General features: G+C 38.6%; 2 protein-coding genes across 2 annotated transcripts; one reads left to right on the top strand and one right to left on the bottom strand.

Moving 5' to 3' along the window:
• The first annotated feature begins 208 nt into the window (after positions 1-208).
• LOC124638657 lies at positions 209-2,115 on the top strand. The gene is made up of 2 exons (XM_047175651.1): positions 209-306; positions 1,242-2,115. The coding sequence occupies exon 2, from the start codon at positions 1,445-1,447 to the stop codon at positions 2,072-2,074; it is 630 nt and encodes a 209-aa protein (XP_047031607.1). The 5' UTR covers positions 209-306; positions 1,242-1,444; the 3' UTR covers positions 2,075-2,115.
• A 1,261-nt stretch (positions 2,116-3,376) lies between these two features.
• LOC124638650 (vacuolar protein sorting-associated protein 11 homolog) lies at positions 3,377-22,391 on the bottom strand. The gene is made up of 17 exons (XM_047175644.1): positions 22,210-22,391; positions 21,934-22,002; positions 19,912-20,085; positions 19,272-19,424; positions 18,553-18,683; positions 17,506-17,656; positions 16,519-16,956; positions 15,954-16,232; positions 12,688-12,907; positions 11,833-12,055; positions 10,440-10,598; positions 9,367-9,524; positions 8,965-9,046; positions 8,309-8,524; positions 7,773-7,898; positions 4,898-5,094; positions 3,377-4,004 (listed from the first exon to the last, which is right to left on the bottom strand). Exons 1-17 carry the CDS (start codon positions 22,222-22,224, stop codon positions 3,619-3,621), a joined length of 3,177 nt encoding a protein of 1,058 aa, XP_047031600.1. The 5' UTR covers positions 22,225-22,391; the 3' UTR covers positions 3,377-3,618.
• Between the last annotated feature and the right edge of the window lie 3,689 nt (positions 22,392-26,080).

The following is a 26,080-nucleotide window of genomic DNA, read 5'->3' as shown; positions in this document are numbered from 1 at the left end:
CAGACCGCTCCGGTCGCTCGGAGGGCTGCGGCCCGAGTGACGGCCAGCCGGACGGTTGCTATACGCACTGTGCGGTTCAGTCTGCGGCTGCCCGCCATTGAGTGAGTACGTGGTACGCACGTGGTACGTCTGGTAAAATGGAATTCGATACCGAAAAATTTATCATCGAAATCCAGAGTCGGCCAGCAATTTGGAACACCAAATAACCAGAGTATTCTGATAGAATATTAAAACAAAGAGCATGGGAAGAGTTAGTGCATATTTATCACGGTACGGAATTGACAAAGGAGGAAAAACAAAAACTAGGTAATTATCAAAATAGGTATTTTATTTAAATGTAATTATCCTGCCATTCTACTCTCCCTTCATGCATAAAATATTCTGCAAATGATTCTCGATATCCGAAAGCAGTTCTATTGTTTCTTCGCACGTTATCTCGAGTAATAGTTTCAGTTAGTGGATTACTTAATGAGTCTCTAAAAGAATATCCGTCTCTGTCTCTTACAAAGTTGTGTAAAATGCAAGCAGACTTAATAATATCACTAACTAAATCGATGTGAACATTAATTGGTCTGTGAAAAATGCGCCACTTATTCGCAAGTATGCCAAAAGTACATTCAATGTAACGTCTAGCCACACAAAGTCTATAATTGAATGTTCTTTTTGTAATATTTAAATTATTTCTCGGATAAGGGCGCATCATGCACGTACTTAAAGCAAATGCCTCGTCTCCTACAAAAACGAAGGGGAAACAAGTTGCATTGTTTCCTGAAATAGGTGCTGGTTCAGGAATGTTCAAGCGGTTCTCTTGAATTTTTTTATAAAAGTTTGAGTTTTGAAATATTGCTGAGTCACCGAATCTTCCATATGCTCCAACATCAATCATCACAAATTTGTAGTTGCTGTCACAAATTGCTAGCAATACCAAAGAAAAATATCCTTTATAATTGAAGCACATTGATCCACTATTGTTAGGTGCTATAATTCTAATATGTTTTCCGTCACAAGCACCTATACAGTTCGGAAAATGTGCTCTAGTAGAGAAACCATTTGCAATTTGAAGCCACATATCTTTGGTTGGTTGTGGTAGGCATATATTTTTTAAGCAAAACCATATAGCTGCACATACTTCTCGAACTATTTCGGCGATAGTACTAATTCCAATCTTAAACATATAATGCAATTCTGCGAATGAACAGCCTGACGCCAAATATCTGAAACAATGTTTTTTTTTTTTTTAGGTTTGAGTATTCAAAAAAAATGGAGAAATATTCGCGACTGTTTTGTGAAGGCCCATAAAGCGAAAGAGACTAAGAGCGGATCAGCGGCAAAAAAAAAGACTTCATATGTTTTCTACGATAGTTTGTTATTTTTAAAAGATACTGTAACTGTCAATAGCACAACGGGGAATGTAACTACAGAAAATGAAGATGGTAACACAGCTATGCAAAATGAAGAAACACTTCCATCAAATACTTCATGGGCACCAAAGAGAAACAAGAAAAATAATAGTGATGATCTTATCGGTAGAGAGTTAGTCGGGGCCTTAAATAGAAATTTAGAAAGAAAGAGTGTTGAAGATGACGCGGATCGCCTCTTTTTCTTGTCTCTAGTAAAGGAATTTAAAAAAATTCCAGAACATATGCAATTGCAAAGTAAATTAGATATTTTAAAGGTAATTAAAGATGCGCAGATTTTCAATTATTCGAACATTGATTATCCAAGGCCTAATTCTTACCGGGGTTATCAAATGTCACATTATTCTGGTAATAGTCCCTATTCACACCGTACAAACTTCTCGGAGGTTGGACGAGGTAATACCCATCATGGATATCAAACGGCACAGTTTTCAGGAAGTAATGTTTACACGCAGCCTGTGCAGTCTTCGGAGTTTGGACGAGACACGTCTCAAGAAATTGTGAGGAATCCGACGAATGCACAATCGCCAATTTCCGAAAAATCTCAGGAGAGTGATTATAGGAATCCGACGAATGCTCAATCGCCAATTTCCGAAAATTCTCAGGAGAGTGATTATCTGGAACTTTTTAATTCCATCACTGACGATGATGCTTGAAATGTGTACCTACATTATTTTAATAAAAATTGAATTATAAATATTTATTTTACTTACCGTAGCACTATTATTAACTTTACATCCGGTTTAATACTATTGCGAAATTGTGTCAATAATTCTTCAAACGTTTTTATGCTCATTCTAGTAAATCCGAAAAACTTATCTTCATATTTTTTTACTTCTTCGAAAAATATTGCAAAATGGTTGCTCTCATCTCGTGTTTGCAAATAAGGATGCACCCAGTACTTCTTTTTTTGTTTTTTCTTCTTTACGTAACGTGTGTAAATTTACTACATTTACACACATTACGTGCAACTTTTTCCACGTCCATCTTTGAAATGGATCGACATGATCGCAAATCGCAACGGTTCTTCAACCGCACGTTGCGGTTGCGAATGCGGCTGCCCGTGATCCGGCTGGCCGCATTCGCAACCGCATCCTGCGGTCAGCCGCGCGGCTAGCCGTAATGCGGCTACCCGCATAGTGCGTATGAACCCTTAAGGAGATGAGTTACGCACGAAGAATTTATGTCGACTAATTTATTTATACGGGCGGCGCCCTATTTATATGTGTACGCCTGCGACAACGAAAATCTGATTTTGAAAATTTAAAATTTTGAATTTGACATTTGAACTTCATTGTATTTTTCTTCATGACTATTGAAGGTTGCGAGTCGAAAAGGTTGTATGCGTTTCATGTCGCTACAAGTCCATTAAACATAAGCCGGATAATCAAATAAAAACCATAGACATAATATAGTAAACAGGACTGCGCACATATTATACTACTTACTTATTGGTGTCTATGAGATTAAGCTATGTGAGACAAATCCGAATTTGCTAAGATTATTAAACACAGATTGGTATTGAAGTTTTAACTTACGCAGTTTGTTACCTTAAGATACTAATATAAGCTTTTAATAATTAGCTGAAATTAGCTGTATTAAATTCATAAAAGTTATCTTATAGTCCATTATTTTCAAATTTTAAAAAAGAAAAACAAATCTTTTATTTTATAATATAAGTATAACTGTAAAAGAACTGATTACGATACTTGCCTGTTATTTTTAGCACAGCACTACAAATATAAAGCGCTGACATAACCTTGTAATTGCGCAGTATAGATTTAGAAAAATATTGTTTACCAAGTTATTTGACACTCAGTTTGGACCAAAATTATAACATTCATTGATTATTGATATAATAATGTTGTTTTAAATTTATTTCATCAATTGTTAAAACGGTAAACAATCAGCAAAAAATTTTTATCGTAACTGCAACGCCATTACAAAGTTACGTCGTCAGTTCAATCGCGATGTGTCAGGAACGCATTCTCTGAACGGCCGAACTATATAAAAAAGTGTTATGTGAAGTTACTCCGTGTACTAAGCGCCTTATGATAAACTTTGCAACACTATTGAGCACAGTACACGAATTGAAGAAATACTCTATGTATTTGCACTTATGTATTTTTCATTCTTTACCGACAGAAACGTAGCTAAACAGCCTCAAAACACTTTCAAAAGTCACCAATCACGTGCCACTTCACGAAAACGGATTATAATTGCTATCATAATCGTCATCCTCGCTAAACGGGTTCGTGGGTTCCGTCGCTTCTTCCGCAAACGGGTTCTTAGTTTCATCGTACGGATCTTCGAAAGGGTTTTTACTAGCTCCGTTACTTATTGCCGAAGATATGTTCTGAACTACGGGAGAGACTCCGGTGCTTTGTGGTTTTTCTTCGAAGCGTTTTTTGGCTGTCATTGGGGAGGAGTAGGGGGAAGGTTTGTGAACTGGTTCTAACTTGTTAAGGTTGGCTTCTAAGCTGGAACTGTATCGTTGCTGCTCGATGAGTCTCATTCTACCTTCTGGTACGGGTACTACTGTTGTGCCTTTCGGTGCTACTTGTTTTGCTGCGTTTGCTACGTATACTGGAATAAGTAAAAAAAAGAGTATTAGATAACCTTGAAATGTTAGCGAATGTAGGACATCAAAAGACAGAAAATGTTAACGATTATTTGTTTTTCTTTTTAATGCAAAACTAGCGATCAGCATATGAATTACAATTGTAGTAAAACGTTCCTGTTGAAATACTCTTACATAATAAAAAAACAATTGTTGCATACTTTTAAAGATCTGAGCATCCATCAGCACAGACAGCGGCAAGCGACTTTGTTTTATACTATGTAGTCATGTGTTTGGTGGTATATTTTTCACATCGAAAAACCGTTGGTAATATATTCTATTCAAATGAAATTAGTTCTGATAAGTGAATATTAATTAATGATTAGAAATTCAAAACAAGTTTGAAATGGTATTCGAAACACATGGAAGATATTTATAACGATATACCTACTAGTTATGGTTATAATTGTGACATTTTATTACCAGTTTTGTTATCTCTAAAAATAGTAGATTCTTATCAAGTCAACAAAATGTGGTGTTATAACGAACAAGGAATTCACATTTATAACTGTCAAACAGAAAAAAATCGTTTTGACTTTTGGACATAAATGTAGTGGTCTTCATAAATATTTTTGAAGACAATAGGCGTGACCTAATTTATTTCAAAATCAATCAAGAACAATAAAAGAGGCTCCATCTTAAAAGCGATAGAATACTACTTGAACTTCAAAAATTACAAAAATCAGCCTCCAAATCGCGCACACTTGACCACTTATCGTGTTTTAACTGAAAAGAAGAAGTGGAACAACAAACTTCCCAGCAACACATGTTTGTAGGTTATAAGAACTTTTAAACCTCCTCCCAATCCAGGTTCATAAATCCAGTTTGCCAATAGTCAAGTGATTACAAGACATCTTACCTTGTTTACTCTGTCCCTCCATCTGCCTCAGCTTAGCTTCAGCACCAGGTCCGTAGGGCTGCGGCGCCGGGGCTGGCACAGGAGCCGGGGCTGGGGCCAGGGGTGCGGGGGCGGGAGGCTCCACTACGCCTCCCTCCGTCACGACGGTCAACTTGTTGAAGAGCCCGCGCCCGTAGTACTCTGATACCACTGCGTAACTGTGGAACAAAAGATAAGGAATGTTACTAAGGTCACAGCGCTCATCAAAACGCATGCTTAACGTTGTAAGTATGGCGCGCGGAGAGAGGCCCTTGTAAAGCTGTGGACGTCTTCCGGATGTGACGAAGTCATGAAACCAGCTGTTGCCGCCGATTTAAGCCGCGTTCCGAGGGAACTAGAAGGAGGACTTGCTGCAAATGTATTATTCTGATATTTAAGCCGTATTATTGTCTGAATTCGTACAGCCGTTTTGGGTAGCGAAGTAAACATACATTTCACCTTCCGAATATGTGTATGATGATGATAGTTTGCCAAGATAGGTAGGAGGCCAATCGTTAACTGACGCCAGAACTAATTGCAGAGAGGCACATCAATATGGTTATTTCAGATAGGACGCTTTGAATTCAAGTAAATTGATGATAAAAATTTTAATGAAAAAATCTCAGATTTCCAATAAAAATAAATACCGACATAACTATCCAACAATAACCATTGTGTCCCATGGAATGGTAGGTATTTATAAAACAAGTTGTAACGCAACGCCGGCCGAAAGGATGCCTTACGATCACTTGCTTACCAAAACATGAGACGAGGGAAAATGCACTGTCGCCCATTGTCTTATACGAAAACAGTAGTTTGACACCAGATCATAACCTGCTCATCTTTTACGTGATTTTGGGGTCGGCTTCCAGTCTAAGCGGACGCAGTTGAGTACCAGTGTTTTACAAGGAGCGACTGCCTATCTGACCTCCTCAACCCAGTTACCCGGGCAACCCGTTTAAAGACTGGTTGTCAGACTTTCTGGGCTTTTGAGTAGCAGTAAAGACTGCCAAAGATGTTCAAATGACAGCTGGGAGAGGCCAATTGAACGTGCCTTCCGAACGGCTCGCCGATTGGCGATTTCAGACACTTTACACACATAAAAACTTCGATAAAATAGGCCTCTTTAATAAAACCGTTATCGAAATAAGGGCATTTGGTACATACATACATTATCGGGTTACAGTTAATTACGGTAATGGTTAGTAATGGAAATGGTAATAACTGTTAGTTGTCAGGTACAGTTCAAAAGCGATAAAACCATAAATCTAGCCGATAGCATATCGCTTGTTATTAACAAAAACACGATTCTTACCTTGACTTGGAAATGCATTTTTTTTTGCTAGTGATCGAGAGGCCGATGTTTTTACTTATACTTTAAGTAAATAATAATATGGCTTTATTATTTTTTTTTATAATCAAAATGAGTTCAATGTAAAATAGCAAAAATTACACATATTAATGCATATAAAATTCCAAATAAGAAATATCGAATATATGTTTGTCTCACACTGAGATCAAAACATATGTTACATTTTTTGGCCCAGTATTTTTGTTATTATTTAAACGAAATCTCTAAAATATGTACTACACTGAAGACACTACACAGAGGTAGAAGAAAGATAAAGATTTCTTTAAAATGGTATAAAATTTCACTCACCCATACCTGTCATCCCCATTGTTAGCGAAACACCATGAAAACGGAGGAATAGCTACAGCTTTAAATAACGATAGATACATATTTATACTCGTTTTTATAATTACACGTAATCGCGTAGAATATTCGATTTTTAAATCCGATAGCGATAAGACAACATGACGGCGCACGCGCCACCAACTGACTGATTCATGATTCGATTGGTTGTTACGTCACAGCTAGTAATCCGATTGTTTTTGTTGTTCATTTTCGAATTTAGAACGATTTTAAATGGAGAACCGACTTATCGAATTTACAACAATTAAAAAAACAAGAAACGACTTAAAAATACTAAAACCTTAAACTAGAAGACTAATTGCAGAATTGCATTAACGAACTACATTTTTAATTATTATTGTTATTTTTTTTAATATATAACCCAGAGCTTAAGGCCGATCGCGATGAGACCAATTATTCCCATAATCATGATGACTGTTTTTGAATGATTTTTTTATTGTTAATTTATTAGTAACTGGACGTTACTGTGGTCTACGAGTATGACACTGAGGTAGTTTATGGAGGCCGAGAGGTATAAACTACTAGTTTATATACCAGCTGAATCAATAAAGATGTGTGTTCTGAAAACAATAGCAATTTTCCATAGAACCATTCATATAAAATTCCATACAGGAATTGAATGTAATGGAATAATTTCTACAATTAATCCCATTGTATAACTGCTAATAATCGCTGCATATAAGAACACTAATGGCTGCTACATATGCATTTAGCTTCAGTAAAGCGTGGTGTATTACTTTAATACCAAACATAGCTCCGGCGCTTCGGCACTAGAAAGGTTATCACCATCTTTCTGCCCTGTTCCCAAGTCATTTGGGGTTGGTGCAGCATGTCTTTCTCTTCCATTCCTCTCTGTCAGACGTCATACTTACATCCACTCCTTTCTGCGTCATGTCCTCTTTCAGGCAATGAATCCATCTTTTCCTCGGTCTACCTCTGCCTCTCCATCCTTCCACATTCATACTTAACACACTGTTTGTAACATGCGTTTTTTATTAAAATGAATGGAAGTATTAGTGATAGTGTAAAGTGAGATAGTGTCAAGTGTGATAGTGTCAAAGTGTGTTAATGTGAAGTTCAAGTGTTAAGGGTGATAGTGAGTGTGAAGTGTGTTGTTTTAATAGTGCAGTGCACAGTACTTACGGGTCGTGTTCGTTGTGCAGGCGGGCGTGTAGGGTCTCGGCGATCTGCGGCTGCGAGTCGGGCCGGCGCCGCGCGTTCGCGCATACCACGCATTCCGTTTCTGATTCCGCGTATGTTGTGAAACAACTGGGAGCATGAACAAGATTTTTGAATTTCAATCAGTTTTATCACGCCGTTTAATTGAAACATTACTCAGTTATGTCGAAATTGCGACTTAGCAGGTAACGGGAATAATAAAGATAGGCGAGAAACAAAAGAAACCATTAAGAAACCATTAAGAAAAGAACATATATAAGAGAAGAAAACATTAAGAAACCGATAAACATTGTGCCTTCTGATTGTGGTAATGGAGGAAAATTTTGAGATTGCACTATGTGGGTAAGGTACTTCTTCTTTTTAATTTCGAAGAGATTTTGGTACAAGACAAAATAAGAGGGGGTGACACATTTTCTTTAAAAAATTAAAGTCAATTAAATAACTCCACTCAAGATGCTAGTAAAAAGTTTAGAATAACTATAAATCATATTGTTTCTCACCTCTGATGAAAAGAATGCTGACACAGAAAGTGCATGGTAGGCAGTTCCAACGGCTTGTTACACACAGCACAGCGCGAGGACTGGAAGACGACCGGCTGTCGCTGCAGGACCGAGGTCAGCTCCTTCATGCGAGAGCTCTCTTCTCTGTACTTGTTTGATAGTTGCTGTTCACGGGTGATCACGTCGTTCTCGGATTTTAGCACGTCTGTTAGGTACCTGTTGAGTAGGACGGTTTTTGGTATTGAATAGTGCACTTTTGTTCTCAGCGGTGTAATCTAAGGGGTGGGCACGCCTACAATCCTAATTTACTTCTGCACTATCCATATATATATGTAATTAGTGACCGATTACAAAAATTTTCTCAAAGGAACTTATTTTTTATTACCCTACATACTTACTGTAAATATTCCTCCTCTATAAATGAATTTATGTACTACTCCTCACTATTATGTACTTCCTTATCTATGTTTTATTTTTTTTTACATATATTTCTGAATTATGTACTTATCCCTTGTATACTATCCCCATGAACTCCTTTACGTAATTTCCTTTTGTATCAATTCTCTTATGTATTTCCTATAAATAAAACTTGTGCTCGGAATTTAGTTTCGGAACGTCATATTGCGAGAACTATCTATAAGAGGGTAGGTACTTACTTTCTAACATCTCCTAGTGTGTAAGTAGGTGTGCTAGCGAGACAGTCGATGACTAGAATGGGCGACAGAAGCTTCTCGTTGGCTGCGGAAAAATAAATTATAATAATGAACTTGTCAGCACTTGTCTGGAAAATTATAAAGGGGTATGCCCTATTTCATTTTTGTCTTTCGACTGCCTATATTCGGTTGAATCAGCATTGAAGGGATCATTTAATCAAGATTTTGGTTTTCAGTTGATGATGATGACACTTTATGTCAGACTGGTGACTGTATAGAGTGAGTGTCATACTGACGACCGTGCATAGTTTGTGTGTCAGACCAATAACCACACATCTTATGACGCTATATGTGCACAGAGAGCATGTCAGACCAATGACTATATATATTGAGTGTGTGTCAGACCGATGACGTTGAGCAGCTCGGGCAGACAGCGCGGCGGCGGCGGCGCCCACAGCACGTCCAGCCACAGCCGCGGGCACAGAGCACCGCGCCTTCTGCATACTGCCAGGGCTGCTTCAGCATCACCGCTTCGTAGGTGTAGTGCTACTTGAGCTCGCCAACTACAATAATGGAAATATTATGTGTTGATTTAAGATGAAAACTTCAGCAAACTCAGCGGGACTTCTTCTGGGGCTACGGAATTATTCGAAAGAGTTACCGCGGCCTAGTACATGTAAGGCTCCAAAAAGAACATGGCGGGTTTTAGTCAGTAAGGGTCTGACACTCCCTCACCGCTGCTAACCCACAGCGGGAGGGGTCATTTGATGATTTTTGACGTCGGAACCCGCAGCCCCGGCAGGCCTTGGCCCTACTGGGCCCCGCTGGGGTTGCTGACATCTCTTTGAGGAGCGCGTGGAACAACGCGCGCCGTCGACACGGGTCTGTCGTCTAAGCAGACAGAGGGGCAATGAGCCACCCGAACTCACCGCCCACAGACCCACGCCTACGGTGGCCGGGAGTCATCACGCGACACCCGGCGCCCATGGTGTCTACCTGGTCCAGCGCGGCGGCCGGGATGAGAGGTGCGAACTCTCTGGCGTTCCGCCTCCTCCTTCTCGAGCATGACCGCTTCGCAGAAGGAGGCGACGGCATCCCATTCCCTCTCGCCCCGGACCATGGCCTGAACCATGGCCGGACGCGAGAGGTCGCCGCCGCCCAAAGCCTCGACGAGGACCCGGCGGTGCCCCTCCCAAGCGGGGCACACCTGGACTGTGTGGTCCACCGTGTCCTCGGGGCTGTCCGCACAATGGTGACACCCGGGCGCCTCCTCACGACCGATGCGGTGCAGGTACCTCCCGAAACAACCGTGTCCGGTGAGGACCTGCGTCATGCGGTACGTGAGGGCGCCGTGACTCCTCCCGAGCCACTCCTCAAAGAGGGGACTTACCGCCACGATGGTGGCGTGCCCTACACAATTTCTACCTTACACCTAACTACATAAAGATCAACTTCCCTTAACAAATCAAACTACTTACAGCTTATTCTCTTCATATAGATACAGCACACCAGCTTGAAAGCCTAACATCTGACAGATAATGAGCGTCTGGTCTTTGTCGTAGTTAGCTTCTGGGTTACGTAACACACGGAGAACTTTCTCTTCGTATTCCTTCTTCTCGCTTTCGGGAGATTTGGCCCTGGTAAATAAAAATTACGATTATTATGAGAAAATAAAGTTATTTTCATTGTAATATACAAAAAATACAGGCAAAGAGTTGTACATTGAAAGAATAGGATCGGCGATCATTTTGACCTACGAATATGAAAGAAGATGGATCAAAATTGCCCCACGTCCTATAACAATGTGACGTATCTCAAAAAAAAGATAAAAATGTTTAAGAAAATATGGCATACTCTCTAATTCATTTTTTTTACACCTTCATACGAAAAAAATGCTTTAAAAATTGTTCAGGCGCTGTTATGAAAACGTCGTTCATAGAACTTTTAATGGACTATTTTATTAAATTGTTTTTTTGTTTGATAGAGTATACCTCACAGGTGGTCCCATAATCATCAGGTCAGGATCTGATGATGGAAACCCTGAGAAATTCAGGGCAACTTTTGAAAGTTGTAGGCATGCGCAGAATAAAAACTTGACTATAAGGTGTATGTCTTATAACAATATGCAACAGTGAAGATTTGGAGCTGACCTGATGATGGAAACGAAAGAAGGTCGAGGGAACTCGACAACTGAATATGTGTCAAAGGTCTATTCAATACAAATAATACAAGCCCAAACACGAGGTAGTTTACATATTCAGTTGTCGAGTTCCCTCGACCTTCTTTCGTCTCCATCATCAGGTTAGCTCCGAATCTTCACTGTTGCATAGTGTTATAAGACATACATCTGAGAGTCAAGTATTTATCCTGCGCATGCCTACAACTTTCAAAAGTTGCCCTGAATTTCTCAGGGTTTCCATCATCAGATCCTAACCTGATGATTATGGGACCACCTGTGAGGTATACCCTATCAAACAAAAAAATAATTTAATAAAATAGTCCATTCATAGTACTATGAACGATGTTTTCATAGCAGCGCTTGAACAATTTTTAAAGCATTTTTTTCGTATGAAGGTGTAAAAAAAATGAATTAGAGAGTATGCCATATTTTTTTAAACATTTTTATCTTTTTTTTGAGATACGTCACATTGTTATAGGACGTGGGGCAATTTTGTATGGATTGTGATCCGTCTTCTTTATACCTCTGAAGAATTCTTCTGATAAAAAGTTACTAAAATAAACTTAGGTACATCCATTAGACACCGACTTCTATGCCGATGCACCGTCGTTTTTTTGGCTTTTTAGTGTTTTTGGAAGTCGGTTTTATTTTTTGTAAAAAAGTTTTTTATTAGAGCACAAATTCTTACTCACCACACATGTATATAATGTTCAATCAACGCATCATACACAAGCTTCGAACAATCCTGCTGACTATTAGTCATATGTTCTAGGAAGTCTATCAGTTTCTCCGAGTTGCTCAGGAACATGTGTATGTAATCGTCTGGTAACGCGCAGAGAGTGTCTCGCGGGGTACCAGACAGTGTTGCTTCGTCTACCAGCGGCTTGCTGCGGGGCTTGTAGTCTGTACATAGCACTGGACAGGAGGGGCTTATGTTAGTTCAATGACTGGAGAGATAGACACCTAAGAATTTACTGTGGTTTTCAATAACATATCTTCTGTTTGATTTGCTTACTGAAGATTCGACAACAAGAGAACATTATACATACATGCGGTAAGTCAGGCAGACATTCATACATACATTATTTGTAATCTGGTCAGCAATAACTGTCAATCGCACGTGCACATTTTAGTCTGTTCATATGGTACACGATAGTGACTTAAAACTTAATAATGAAGATAGCAAAATTTCGAGTGATCAAGCTTTTATTTAAATGCGACAAAAATAAAATAAAAATTGCTTTTACATCTAAATCTGTGATCTGAACACTGCATTGATATTTATTGCTGACAAATAACAAACTATTTCTATGTCTTCCCCACTAATTTGTCCCAGTGGCATAAAGATCCTACAGTAACCTTCATGGTGCTGTTTTGGACAATTTTATTAGTTAAGCTACTTGTACCTTTTAATTTTATAGATATTGTTTGTTTACATTTTTATGCTTTTGATTTCTGTTATCATTTATTCCTGTGCGGTATTGTGTCCTGTCTATCGCATTAGGTAATGGTAGATTAGTGGTTTAAATAAAAATAAAAAAACTTACACTTAAGAAACTTTGTACTCTCCTCCGGTTCATGCTGTATTAGCCTATGTCCATACTTCTTCATATACAGATCAGCATCATCGAACTCCAATTCGACAATATAGTCCAAAGCCTTGCGGTAATCCTTCTTGTCTTCTATCATCATCTTGAGGAACCAGTCGTGACGCTTGTGGTTAGCTGATAGGGAGAGGGCGTCGTCTACGCTTACTTTGCGCATCACCTGGGAAAATTATAAAGTTATATATATGAGCTTGTGAAATAAAGATGGTTTTGAATTTAAGAGGCGCCAGCGCTGATGAAATTAAGTTTTATTTAGATTTGACATTTCCCCATTTTATTTTCACACATAAAACACTATAGTTCGGCCGTTCAGAGAATGCGTTCCTGACACCTGTCAGTTAGTCACGACTAGTGATGGGCACAACATAACACTGAGTTCGTTACCGTTCCTCCAAAATGAACCGCCAAATTATTTTAAGATTATTTTCGTTTTAAATTGGCGGAATCATTTACATTTTTATTTTAGTTATTTAAGTGGAAACCAAAAAAAGGTAATATTCATATAATAAAATTGTTTTATTTATTCTTTGTTACAAAGTTACAATTTCTATGCAATAAAGTAAGTACATTGAATTGAATGTGCGTACAGAATATTAATCAGACTCCGATTCGCTTGAGGAGGTGGTGTCTTCATCATCATCTTCCCCTACATGTATAATTATATTATTATCAATAACAGAATCAATCCTGATATCTCGGTCAAAATGTTCCAAAATCAGGTTTTTAGTCTTCTCAACAACCCTTGCCCAGTCATCTCTTGTGACTTCCCCGCAGGCTTCTTTTAATAGGGTCATCATCTTTTTCGTGCTGAATGGCGGGGAAGTATTGTGGCGGGCGGCGTAACCTTTTATTTGAGCCCAGATTAGCTCGATCGCGTTATATTGGCAATGATACGGTGGAATTCTTAGAACGCGATGACCGTACTCCAGAGCCAGTTCATCGATTTCGTATCGCACATTTGCCGCTTTATTTTCTTTAACTAATTTAATTAGCTCTGCTTTTAGCATCTGCATATTTGCGTCAATGCCTTTTGCTTGTAACCAAGCCACCATTTCTTCTTTTTTATTAGCTTGGGTAGGGGGTTTCTGTATTTGAACCGAGTGATAGGAGGCATTATCCATGAATATTACAGAAGGCTCTGCTAGGCTGGGCAAAAGCACGTTCTGGAACCACTCTTTAAATGTAGTGGCATTCATTTCCTCGTGGTAGTCATTTGTGGTTTTTGATTGAAATGCCAGTAACGCGTTCTCCACAAAGCCGTATTTTGCAGAACCTGCGTGGCATATTATCAGACGGGCCCCCTTACCCATTGGTACTTTTGACGTTGACGCTTGTGTATCATCCGTCCAGGAACGGGAAACCGTGTGATTGGCGTTTAGCCATGTCTCGTCAATGAACACGACATTATCCCAGTTATCAATTTTTTTTGCTTCCCTCAAAAAACTTATCCTTTTTAAAATTACGTCGTATCGTTCTAATAAAATTTTTCTTTTGTCTGTTTTTTTATACGAAAAACCTATATCTTTTAAGATTTTGGTTAAAGCAGTTTTACCCCCCCTAAACAGTCCAGCTTCTCTTAAGGATGCCAAAAGCTTCTTCCTGTTGAGATATTCATTTCTGGAATAGTAACCATATATATGATTTCTGATTGCATCGGCGTCAAAGGTGTCAATATCTGTCACGGGTTTAGTTCTACGTTTCTTCTTCGGAGTACGTAAAATATTATCTTCCATGCCAGTCGAGCCGAACTTTTCTTTATTAATATTTGTTATCGTTCGTTTGCTAACTCCAAGCGCCTGAGAGACGCGTTCTTGTACTTGTTCGACAGGTATCAGGGGTCCGCAATTTTGCCGCTCCCGCTCAAAGTAATCTTGCAGCTTGATGATTAACTCACGGGCTCCACTTTTCAATGTTTGTCCACGTTTAGGCATTATTATGCACCAAAAGTAAAAAGAACGCAATAAAAAACACAATCGAAGTCCTATTTAGCGCCGATGTCAGTTTGAAAAGCAGAAACAGTCTTAAGGAGATGAGTTACGCACGAAGAATTTATGTCGACTAATTTATTTATACGGGCGGCGCCCTATTTATATGTGTACGCCTGCGACAACGAAAATCTGATTTTGAAAATTTAAAATTTTGAATTTGACATTTGAACTTCATTGTATTTTTCTTCATGACTATTGAAGGTTGCGAGTCGAAAAGGTTGTATGCGTTTCATGTCGCTACAAGTCCATTAAACATAAGCCGGATAATCAAATAAAAACCATAGACATAATATAGTAAACAGGACTGCGCACATATTATACTACTTACTTATTGGTGTCTATGAGATTAAGCTATGTGAGACAAATCCGAATTTGCTAAGATTATTAAACACAGATTGGTATTGAAGTTTTAACTTACGCAGTTTGTTACCTTAAGATACTAATATAAGCTTTTAATAATTAGCTGAAATTAGCTGTATTAAATTCATAAAAGTTATCTTATAGTCCATTATTTTCAAATTTTAAAAAAGAAAAACAAATCTTTTATTTTATAATATAAGTATAACTGTAAAAGAACTGATTACGATACTTGCCTGTTATTTTTAGCACAGCACTACAAATATAAAGCGCTGACATAACCTTGTAATTGCGCAGTATAGATTTAGAAAAATATTGTTTACCAAGTTATTTGACACTCAGTTTGGACCAAAATTATAACATTCATTGATTATTGATATAATAATGTTGTTTTAAATTTATTTCATCAATTGTTAAAACGGTAAACAATCAGCAAAAAATTTTTATCGTAACTGCAACGCCATTACAAAGTTACGTCGTCAGTTCAATCGCGATGTGTCAGGAACGCATTCTCTGAACGGCCGAACTATAACGGTGAATTGTACCATTTCATTGTAACGATGATCGAACCATTTTCAGTTGTCAAATCGCCGATCTGACCAATGAGCGGTAATTTCAAAGACTGGTTATGAGGTTTGCTAATTATTATAGGTAAATCACCGTCACTATAGTTAAATGGTGCAACTGACACTGAGATAGCTATGGATTTTACTGATTATAACTTCAAAATTTGTATTTGAAAATTCTCGGAAAATTTTACATGGTGCATAAAATATCACTTCCACTCCCTAGCTTATAAATAAAATATTTCAGTACAAAGAAATAATCTTAAAAAAAACAGTTATCTAAGAAATAACGTACCTTAATAGCAACATCGACATCAAAATCGATAGCTTTATCCTTAGAATTGATGAACTCCTTCAACTTTCCTTGTTGGTCATGCTGGTCTATTTTCATATAGCAAGTGAGTAACAACGTTGTATGGTCTTCTGTAGCACATCCCTTCTTCTTATGTAGTTCTTCTAAGTAAATAACCAGGGGTTCTAAGTGACGGGATTCTAGGTACTTGCGGATCACGTAGGCAGTTTCTAACCACCCTATAGTTTTTACGTATTGTTCTATAGCACCTTTTAAATCGCCCTGAAAAAAATATTTAAATTAAGATTAGTAATTTGCAAGAAGAAAGGAAAGACCCTGTGGGATAGGTCAGCAATAAAAAACACGTTGTAATCTATATCTATACTAATATCAATAATCTTTTATACATTTTTTACATGTTTATGACGAAAAAATTCAAAATGTATTGATTAAAAAAAATGTATGAAGAAATTTTGGTCTCAGAACCCGATTCAAGCCATGGGAAACCGTGAGTATATCACATTATTTAAGAAAACATGTCTTATAAAAATAAGAACTAAACTCATACCTTACTATACAAATGATCACCATACTGCTTATAGATCTCCGTCAACCCACTCTCATCATAATGCTGGCTGCTAGCAATCCTAATAGCCACATCATACAAATTCTTCTTAAAAAGCAGAGACAACTTCGACTGCAAATCCTTTTCTTCCAAATATATAACCTCCTTGTTCTTTGTGAGTATATAAAATGACCCCCATTCAGTTAACACTGCGTCAATTTCATCAAAAGTCTTTGAGAAGACGATGAATTTGTTTTGTATGTCTAGAATGGTGAGGTGGTGGGATTTTGGTGTTGGGGCTGAGCTGGTGGAAGCTGCTGACTTGTTGGGAGTCTCGTTAGTGGTGATGACTAGGTAGCTGCGGAACCAGTCTAGACGGACTTTCTCTCCTTCGAGCGCATAGCATGGTCCGCGCCCTTCGGTTGTGTAGCAGTAGAGAGCCTGGTATAGAAAGGATATTTGTAATAAACTATGCTTATAAAAGAGGCAAGTAAGTTCAGAATATAGCATGTGTTTGTACTTAAAAATGTTGCAAATGCTAGATCTTTATTTTTTCTTTTTTGATTGAGTAGAAATCCTATCACTACATAGTATAAAACAGAGTCGCTTTTTCTGTCCTTATGTCTTTTTGTACGCTTAAATCTTCAAAACTACGTAACGGATTATGAAGCTGTTTTTTTTAATAGATAGTGTGATTAAAGAGGAAGGTTTATATCAGCATTGCACCCGTGCGAAGCCGGAGAGGGTCGCTAGTTATTATTAATATTATAAACGCGAATGCCGTTTCCCCAGGAAGTGGGTTAAACTTCGGAAGGAAGCTTGTATGTATTTTTATTTATTATACAGCATAATTGGAAAATACCAATTTAGTACACATTTTATACACGAATAACTCTGTTGAAGAATTACAAGTCGTCGCCCCAATATCCTGGATCAATCAACCTATGATAATATTTGTATGTAAAATATAATTAAGAATAATCCACTAACATCATTATTAGCGATAGTGAGCCTGCCGCCGGCGGCCAGCACGGCGCAGGCGGGCGCGGCGCCCATGGCGTCCAGCGTGGCGCCGCGCTCCGACCCCAGCCACACCACCGCCACCGCCGCGCGGGACACCACGAACAGCTTGTCCAGACCTCTGGACACATAGAAATAATATGTTTATCAATCACATTTTTATTGTTCGCTCTAATGCCTCTACCCCGCTGGCGTTGTACGAACGGCGCCTTTTCTACAAGGTTTTCGCAACGCCTACCATTTGCGCAACTTAAGATGTAAGATTGTGATGCCGCAACGAAGCAACAAATAGATATTCTATGAAAATGTATAAAATTCTATTCTGATGACTGTTGGTCACTGCTATAGACGCTGCGTCTGAGACGCTTAGTTCGAAACGACGTTAACGTCCCGAAGATCTGGCGGGATAGGTAGTGTCGGCGCTAGTTAATCTCAAGGATCTTATAAGTTTTGAACTATTTTTATTGAAACATATTCTTTATTTAAAATACTCACTACGCATTTTAAGTGAGTAAGGTGACAGGTCCAATATAATTTATATATTTTCTTTTTGTTAATTCTTTCCAGATTTATATGTTACTAGCTTTTGCCCGCGACTTCTTTCGCGTGGAATAGTAACTTCCGGTAGATTTTTGGTTTGACCAATAGGTGGCGCTATATGTCCGGAATAAATTTTATTTTTATATTTTTTTGTAATAAAAACTATCCTATGTCCTTTCTCAAGTTTCAAACTATATCTGTACCAAATTTCACACAAATCGATTCAGTAGTTTAGGCGTGAAGAAAAGACAGACAGACAGATAGAAAGACAGACAGACAGAAAGACAGACAGACAGAAAGACAGACAGACAGAAAGACAGACAGACAGAGTTACTTTCTCATTTATAATATTAGTTAGGATTAGGATTTGTAATACAGATAATTCTAAATGTCTTTTTATGTTATTTTTAACGTTTAGTTACTTTACGTACATACATAATATGTGATTTTTTTTTCTTTTCAATTATATTAACTTACTTGAAAGCCAGTGCAGTAATAGGACTTGTGCCGGTTTCGGGCAAAGTCCTCATTTTACCGCTGCGCTGTCGAGCGATGTCGCCGCGGAATAGTGACACCGACCCGTCTAGGAAACCAACTGCCATCAGACTCTGAGAAACAAACAAAATATATTTTTGAAAAACCCACAATGAATTCAGGGATGGAATAATGGCGGAACATATTGGGCTACAAGAATGTGGTGTGTGGGTGATTAGGGGAAACTATGAAAATATTGAAGACGTAAAATGATTTTAGTTGGTGGAAAGTTTTTGAAGTCGACTGATGGAAACAATTCTTGGAAGCGCAAATAGAGTTGGTAAACCAATTTACATTTAAATAACCATCCTAACATAATTATGATATTGCATAATTGGTAGCCTTATCGCCACAACCTCTCTTGAGTCTCTTATTAAAAACCAATGCTGACTTGAATCACTCAAATATGTACTAACTTTTAGTCTTACCAAACGTGGCATTAATTTAGATAAGCATGATAGAAATAGTTTGAAATAATCTATACAGTTAGTCAGAAGACTCAGAAGCCAGAAAGTGTAACAACCAGTCTTATCAAGAGGTATTGGGTAACCAGACTGTTAAGCCAATGCCAACATAGTTGGGAAAAGGCTGATGATGATGATAGAAACAGATGAATGTTTCTGTCATTTCAGTAATCAATCACCAAATTATATATAACTTACCTTATTATCATGCACAGCGAGCGCAGTGGCCGGGGTAGGTCTCATATGAGATGGCACGGCGCGGGACACTCTTGCGCACGTGGGGTTGCCGTGCCGGTCGCTGCGGGACCAGTCCCACACCTTGATCAGAGGGTTCACGCCGGCTTCGTCTTCCTGGAAGGTAATAAGGTTGTTGGTCTTGCGAAATAATTTGAAATTAACAAAAGTAGGCACTCATAGTATAAAATAAAGACATATAAAAGAACAACAAATAGGTGTTGAAGTATTCCTCCGCATCACTGTGCTCCAGAAACGAGCCCTAAAGACTGGCTGCATTGCTGTGTTGTATGACATTTCACTGTGTCGAATTATATTTTCTCTATAAAATTATAAAGCTTAAACTTGTAAATGCTGAATGTTTGCACAAAAATCCACCAACAGATTTTGATGAAACTATATAGTAATGCGATACAAATGATAGCAAACACAGGTTAAACAACTGCCAGACAGAAACTAGTCTAAATTATTCACTGTTTTACCATCAAATAAAATAATCAAACATTCCTACATTGTTTTATTTTTAACATTTTCTTTTAAATAGAACACCCTACTAAAATAACATTACCAATCATCAAAATCACGATAACAACAGTGTACTCACCCCAATAGTAACTAAATAAGGGTTATGTGGCAACTGCTGTGCCAACGTCACCGTCAACTCATAAGCCTTGAACGAGGTGACCTCCCAGGAGCGGGAGATCAGGTGAGCCCACCCCGTGACATCACACAGCACCACATGACCATTTCCACTGGTTGTCGCAGTAACGTTTGTATCCTGAAAGTAGATGAGTATCATAGACATAATATTAGTAAACAGGACTGCGCACCTTTATCGAAAAAACGAGCCGAGTGAAATAGTTAGTACGGAGGCTGTCTGTCCCTTTCTAATAGGGTGACTATGAGATTAAGCTATGTGAGACAAATCCGAATTTGCTAAGATTATTAAACGCAGATTGGTATTGAAGTTTTAACTTACGGAGTTTGTGACCTTAAGATACTTATAAAGGCTTTTAATAATTAGCGGGAATTAGCAGTATAAAAGCAGGAAGATTCGAAGTGAAGACTGTTTTTTTTTTATTTCTACTTCATATATAGACTGGTGAGCCATTTATGTCGGCTTTCTTCATTTTTTGGGAAGCTATTACAATAGTACAACAGTTTTAAAATCCATCACCCATATTTTCACTCATTACAAGAATTCATGGGCACCCTAGTTGTTTGGTTTACGAAAATGTTATTATTAGCTAACCTATGGAACGATATATTGCAACCACCATAGGATTAACTTTTACAAGTATAATCGCAACACTTTTTCACCATATAAATAGTTTAAATTGATTTAATACAAAAAATATAAACAAAATTTTAAATGCTGATTACGCGCCAAGAATGTTCAGGGTTACTGCTAGAAAAAAAAAAAAAAACAAAATAAAAATTTATGTTGTTTATGTTTTAAGAATAATAATTTATATAAATAATTTATTTGTATAATAAATTAATGCGATTTTTATTAATTTGTTGACTTACAATTGTTAAAATAAGATAAAAATATATGTGATTCAATTGTTTTTTTGGGAAGACAAAACTGTTGATCACAACATTTTTTTATGCTGGCAAGGTGTTAGAAAGAGACAAACGGCCTCCGTTTTAACTATCCCTCTCGGCTCGGATTTGCCTCTGTGTATTATGCAACAAATTTAGTACCTTATTGCGTTGGAATAGAGTTAATTTTCGTAAATATATATTTTGAGCGTGCGCAATCTTGTTTATTATATTACATCTATGATGAGTATATACATTCTATGTTGGCCCAAAGGTCACTACTCCGAACTGCCAAACAGGTTAAGAGGTTTGATTAACGGTACAGTCAAGATTTGTGTGACGAGCATGATTGTTTGCTGTTATAATATGTACGTATGTACAAATATTATGTGAAAATCTGTGTAGTTTATCAGTTGTGTCGCACCAATGACAAGCTTATAAATAGCTCACCAAGAGCCTAACCTGCCGTGTGTGAATGGTGTCCTGAATTCCTGATAATTATTTCTTTATATTGTGCTGTGCTTTACAACATAAGTAGGCAGGATACACATTTATGTGTAAAATTCTTATACAACACAACTAGAATAAGCTTTCTTTGGGAAACTACATCCACGGTTGTGGTGATTGAATATTAGGCTTGAATATAAAAATAGAAATGCCTGTTATTTTACAAAAACATTTTTTTTATAAATAAGGCACATCTGCACAGGGTTTCGTTGGGATTTAAGAATGACATTTACACAATGTAGACAGAAAAACACTTTTCTAACTTTTCTAAGTTTGTATGTACTTTCTAAGTATATCTTAGACACCACTGACTGTGTTTCGGATGGCACGTTAAACTGTAGGTCCCGGCTGTTATTGAACAACCTTGGCAGTCGTTACGGGTAGTCAGAAGCCAGTAAGTCTGACACCAGTCTAACCAAGGGGTATCGGGTTGCCCGGGTAACTGGGTTGAGGAGGTCAGATAGGCAGTCGCTTCTTGTAAAGCACTGGTACTCAGCTGAATCCGGTTAGACTGGAAGCCGACCCCAACATGATTGGGAAAAAGGCTCGGAGGATGAGACAGAAAAACACTTACTTGCAAACATTCTGCTACTTTTCCATTGTCAACGTTCTTGTGGATGTCGAAAAACGAAAATTTTCGCCACTGAAAATCAAGAACGTTTGACGATATAAATATAGGAGATAGAGGCTTATGATTCACGGTCATTGTGGTCCTAAGAATACTCGCTCATGAGTCAAATACAACGAATTACTTAAAAACGTTCAACGATACAGGATATTAGTTAAAATACAAACAAAAGACCGTGAACTGTTCGTTTTACTACCATAGTAATCAATGAACTCTAATTACCTCCAAAAATGCCATTGTTATCGTATTTATATTTCACGCAATGATCATGTTATCGATGTAATCACTTGAAATTAACAACTTTCAGCTTTTTCCTCATGCAAGATATTTTGCAAACAGTAATTTAATATTTTTTTTACAATAATCACTGATTGACGGGTCGTCGGAACGACTGAATAAGTGAATCTCTCCGTTACACGATATATTTTTTTCCAGATGGTCGGCAACAAAAGAGATAGGCATACGAATATTCAATGAGCGGGACAGTGATAGATGAAAAATAAAATAACAGTTTCTTCGTGTAACAGAGTCTATTCTATTCTATTTTTGTATATGGCAATCCGTGTCGATGTCAATTTCGACGATTCTGCCAATGACAAGTGGGATGAGAAGCAAGAAGTGCTTTTAATTAAAATAAATTTAAAAATATATATATATTGATTTAAGATGGTGCTGTGGCCGATCTTGTGTAACTTAATGTGTTAGTAGGACGGCACTGAAACAAACAGAAATATATTTACATATATAAAAACAACAACAAAATGTTAGTAACACATAACATATAATATATACCACAACCATACAAACTGTGGCCTAAATATAGGCCACAATTTATAATTTAATATTGTTTTGATTAATGAACATCAACAGCATCTGGAGCAGTTCTGGACAGGAGTGGGATAGGAGGGAACGGAAGTTAGTCGGGAGAGGAATTTTAAGTTTTTGGAGACGACCATATAAATCAAAGGATGAGTTGATAGGACAGTCAAAAAATATATGGTCCAGGGTACCTTCATCCAGTCCACACTCGCAGAGGGATGAATCCTGCACCCGAATTTTGCGCAGAAAGACCGGTGTACAGCAGTGACCTAACCGAATTCTGCACATGACTGAAATTACCCGTTTAGGGTATCTTTTGAAATTTGAAAACCACGGTTTTGGTTTTACAACCGGTTGAATGGCGAAATAAGAGCTACCCTTCCTTTTGCCTGAGATGTTCCACCATTCCTGCCACGAGGTCTCAAGACTCAATTTAGGGAGGTTTAGCAGGTCATGCCCTTGAAGGGAGAAGTGTGCAAGATCAGCGGACTCAGATGAACACGCATCTTTGGCCAATGCATCGGCACATTCATTGCCCGCTATACCGCAGTGGCTAGGGATCCAGACTAAGTGTACTTCTTTCTCTTGCCTAGTGCAGGAGAAAAGGGACTTTTTAATATCCAGGACAATAGGACAATGGAGTTTAGTTCTAAAGGGATTCTGGGATATGGCTTGGAGACAGCTAAGGGAGTCAGTAAAGATAACTCCACAGCTAATCTCATGGGACTCTATAAAACGACAAGCTTCCAATAGTGCCACACACTCGCCTGTAAATACTGAAGACTCCTTCGGACATCTGAATTTCAAAATTATTTTAGAGTTCTGATAGTAAACCGCGGCTCCAGTACAGCCACCATTTGATTTGGAAGCATCCGTGAAGAACTTTTGAAACCCAATCCATCGTTCACCCAAAACCGCATTAAAGGCCGAATTTGCAGATGGGGAGTTTTTGGATATGCCAATGTTATAGAATATTTTAGGGGTGAAGCAAAGTACTTCATAAGGGTAATTAAATAAAGGAAGTCTGGGATGTGGAGCAATGGGGGATTCTAAATTTTGAAAAAACCGATATGCTTTTAGGAATAGGGGGATTTCTTTGTGTTCCCAATATTTGGAGCTGTGACAAAGAGTGTCAAGCTCTCTGAGTTTTGGGATGAGGGGGTGAGATGACTTGGGAATAACCCTGGATAGGAAACGGGAAGCGAGGTACTGACGTCTCAGGGCTAAAGGAGGTTCAGCGCATTCGACCTGCAAGGCGTTAATAGGCGACGACTTCATGCAACCTGAGATGATTCGAAGGCATTGAGACTGAATCCTATCTAAACCGGCCAAGGCACCTTTGTTGCTTGGAATCACCAAGTGTGACCCATAGTCCAGGATACTGCGGACTAAGGCATTGTAGACCAGTTTCATAGTGAAGGGATGGGCCCCCCACCAGACACCAGCGAGAGCTTTTAGGATGGAGATTGCTCTTTCGCATCTTTTGATCAAATAATTAAAGTGGTGAATCCCGGATAATTTTGAGTCTAAGAAAACGCCTAAAAATTTTGATTTGTTACCTATGGGAATATCTTGTCCTTGAATGTTAACTGAGACCTGAGGGATCAGTCGTTTTCGGGAAAAAATCACTACCGAGCTTTTTGGGGCGGATAACGAGAGACCATGGTCCAAAAGCCATGTGTGCAGAGAGTCCAGGGAGAGACAGAGAGATGAGGCAGCGTCCGTAATAGATGGATTAACTACATACAACACTAGATCGTCAGCGTATTGTAAAAGGTGGCAGTCAGCATTAAGGCAGGAGCCAATGTCTGCTGTATACAGGTTGTATAGTAGGGGGCTTAGAACTGAGCCTTGGGGAAGGCCCTTCCACGTCTGTCTCACCTCAAATACCTCCCCCTGCACTCTGAGCATCAAAGAGCGAGACATGAGGAGTGCGCATATACATTGTACCATCTTACCCGGAATCCTCAGCTGTTGCAATTTTTGCCTGAGAACTGGAAGAAGGACGCTGTCGTATGCGGAAGAGATGTCAAGGAAAGTGGCTACAGCGGATTCATTTTTGGAAAAGGCTGTACGGATATCAGTAACCAAAATTGCCACACTGTCCATGGTGCTAAGCCCCTTTCTAAAGCCAAACTGACTACTCGGCAGTAGATCCCTAGACTCCACCAACCACTCAAGTCTATTTTTAATTAAATGTTCCAATATCTTGGCCAACACTGAGGACAAAGCAATTGGTCTAAGGCCATTCGGATCATCAGCAGTCTTGCCGGGCTTCAAAAGGGGAATTACTATCTGAGCTTTCCACTGTTCAGGAACCCAACCAAATTGATAGCAATAATTTATTATTCCTAAAAAATATTTTTTTGCTTCAAAACCAAAATGAACTGCAAATGAGTACGGTATGTCGTCTATGCCTGGGGCGGAATCCCTAACATGACGTAATACCGTATCAAGTTCCTCTAACGAAAATGGTTCATTCATAGGATCATCCACAATATTTACAGGCGGGAGCAGAAGTTCTGAGGAAGAAGGAACATAGGCTGGAGCTATTTTGTCAAAAAAGGATTCAGCAGTTTCTCTCGAGATAGGGGAAGAGATAGATGGGGAGCAGCCTCGCCTGAAACGATTAATGCTCTTCCAAACTGCTGAAATGGGAGTGGAAGGGGATAGAGAAGTGCAAAACTTAACCCAACCGCGGCGTTTCTTCTTGCGAAGAAGCCGCCGAGATTGAGCTAACACTCGTCTGTACCGTATAAGATTGTCGCTATTCATCGCATCATTGTACTGTTTTTCGGCCTCTTTTCTTTCTTTAATAACCGATGTGCATTCTTGATCCCACCACGGGGGTGACGGGATTTTATTTCTGGCACAGTTGCGCAACGGAAAGGTAGAGTCTGCGCTTGAGGTAATGGCCGAGATAAAGCCATCGTAGCAGCTCTTAGCATGGCAGTGACCAGAAGAATCTTGAAAACTTGAAGTTAAATTTGGAAGCATACTAATTTTCTCCTCCAGTAAAGATGCAAACCTCGACCAATCAGGTTTGGACAAGTTGTACTTCAATAGTGGAGGAGACGTTTTCTCTAAAAAGGTTTTATTAATTAAAGTTACAACAATGGGGTAATGGTCGCTACCATGCGTCAGAGTAGTACATTCCCAATGAATTGATGCCGCCAACTCTACTGAACAGAATGTGAGGTCTACACAACTCTTTTGCTGTCCTGGAAGGGATCTACGAGTAGGGCTACCATCATTTAAGATGCAAAGGTCAAAA

Source organism: Helicoverpa zea, chromosome 18 (genome assembly GCF_022581195.2).
Source record: "Helicoverpa zea isolate HzStark_Cry1AcR chromosome 18, ilHelZeax1.1, whole genome shotgun sequence".
Taxonomy (NCBI): domain Eukaryota; kingdom Metazoa; phylum Arthropoda; class Insecta; order Lepidoptera; family Noctuidae; genus Helicoverpa; species Helicoverpa zea.
This window is presented reverse-complemented; position numbering and strand designations above follow the sequence as displayed.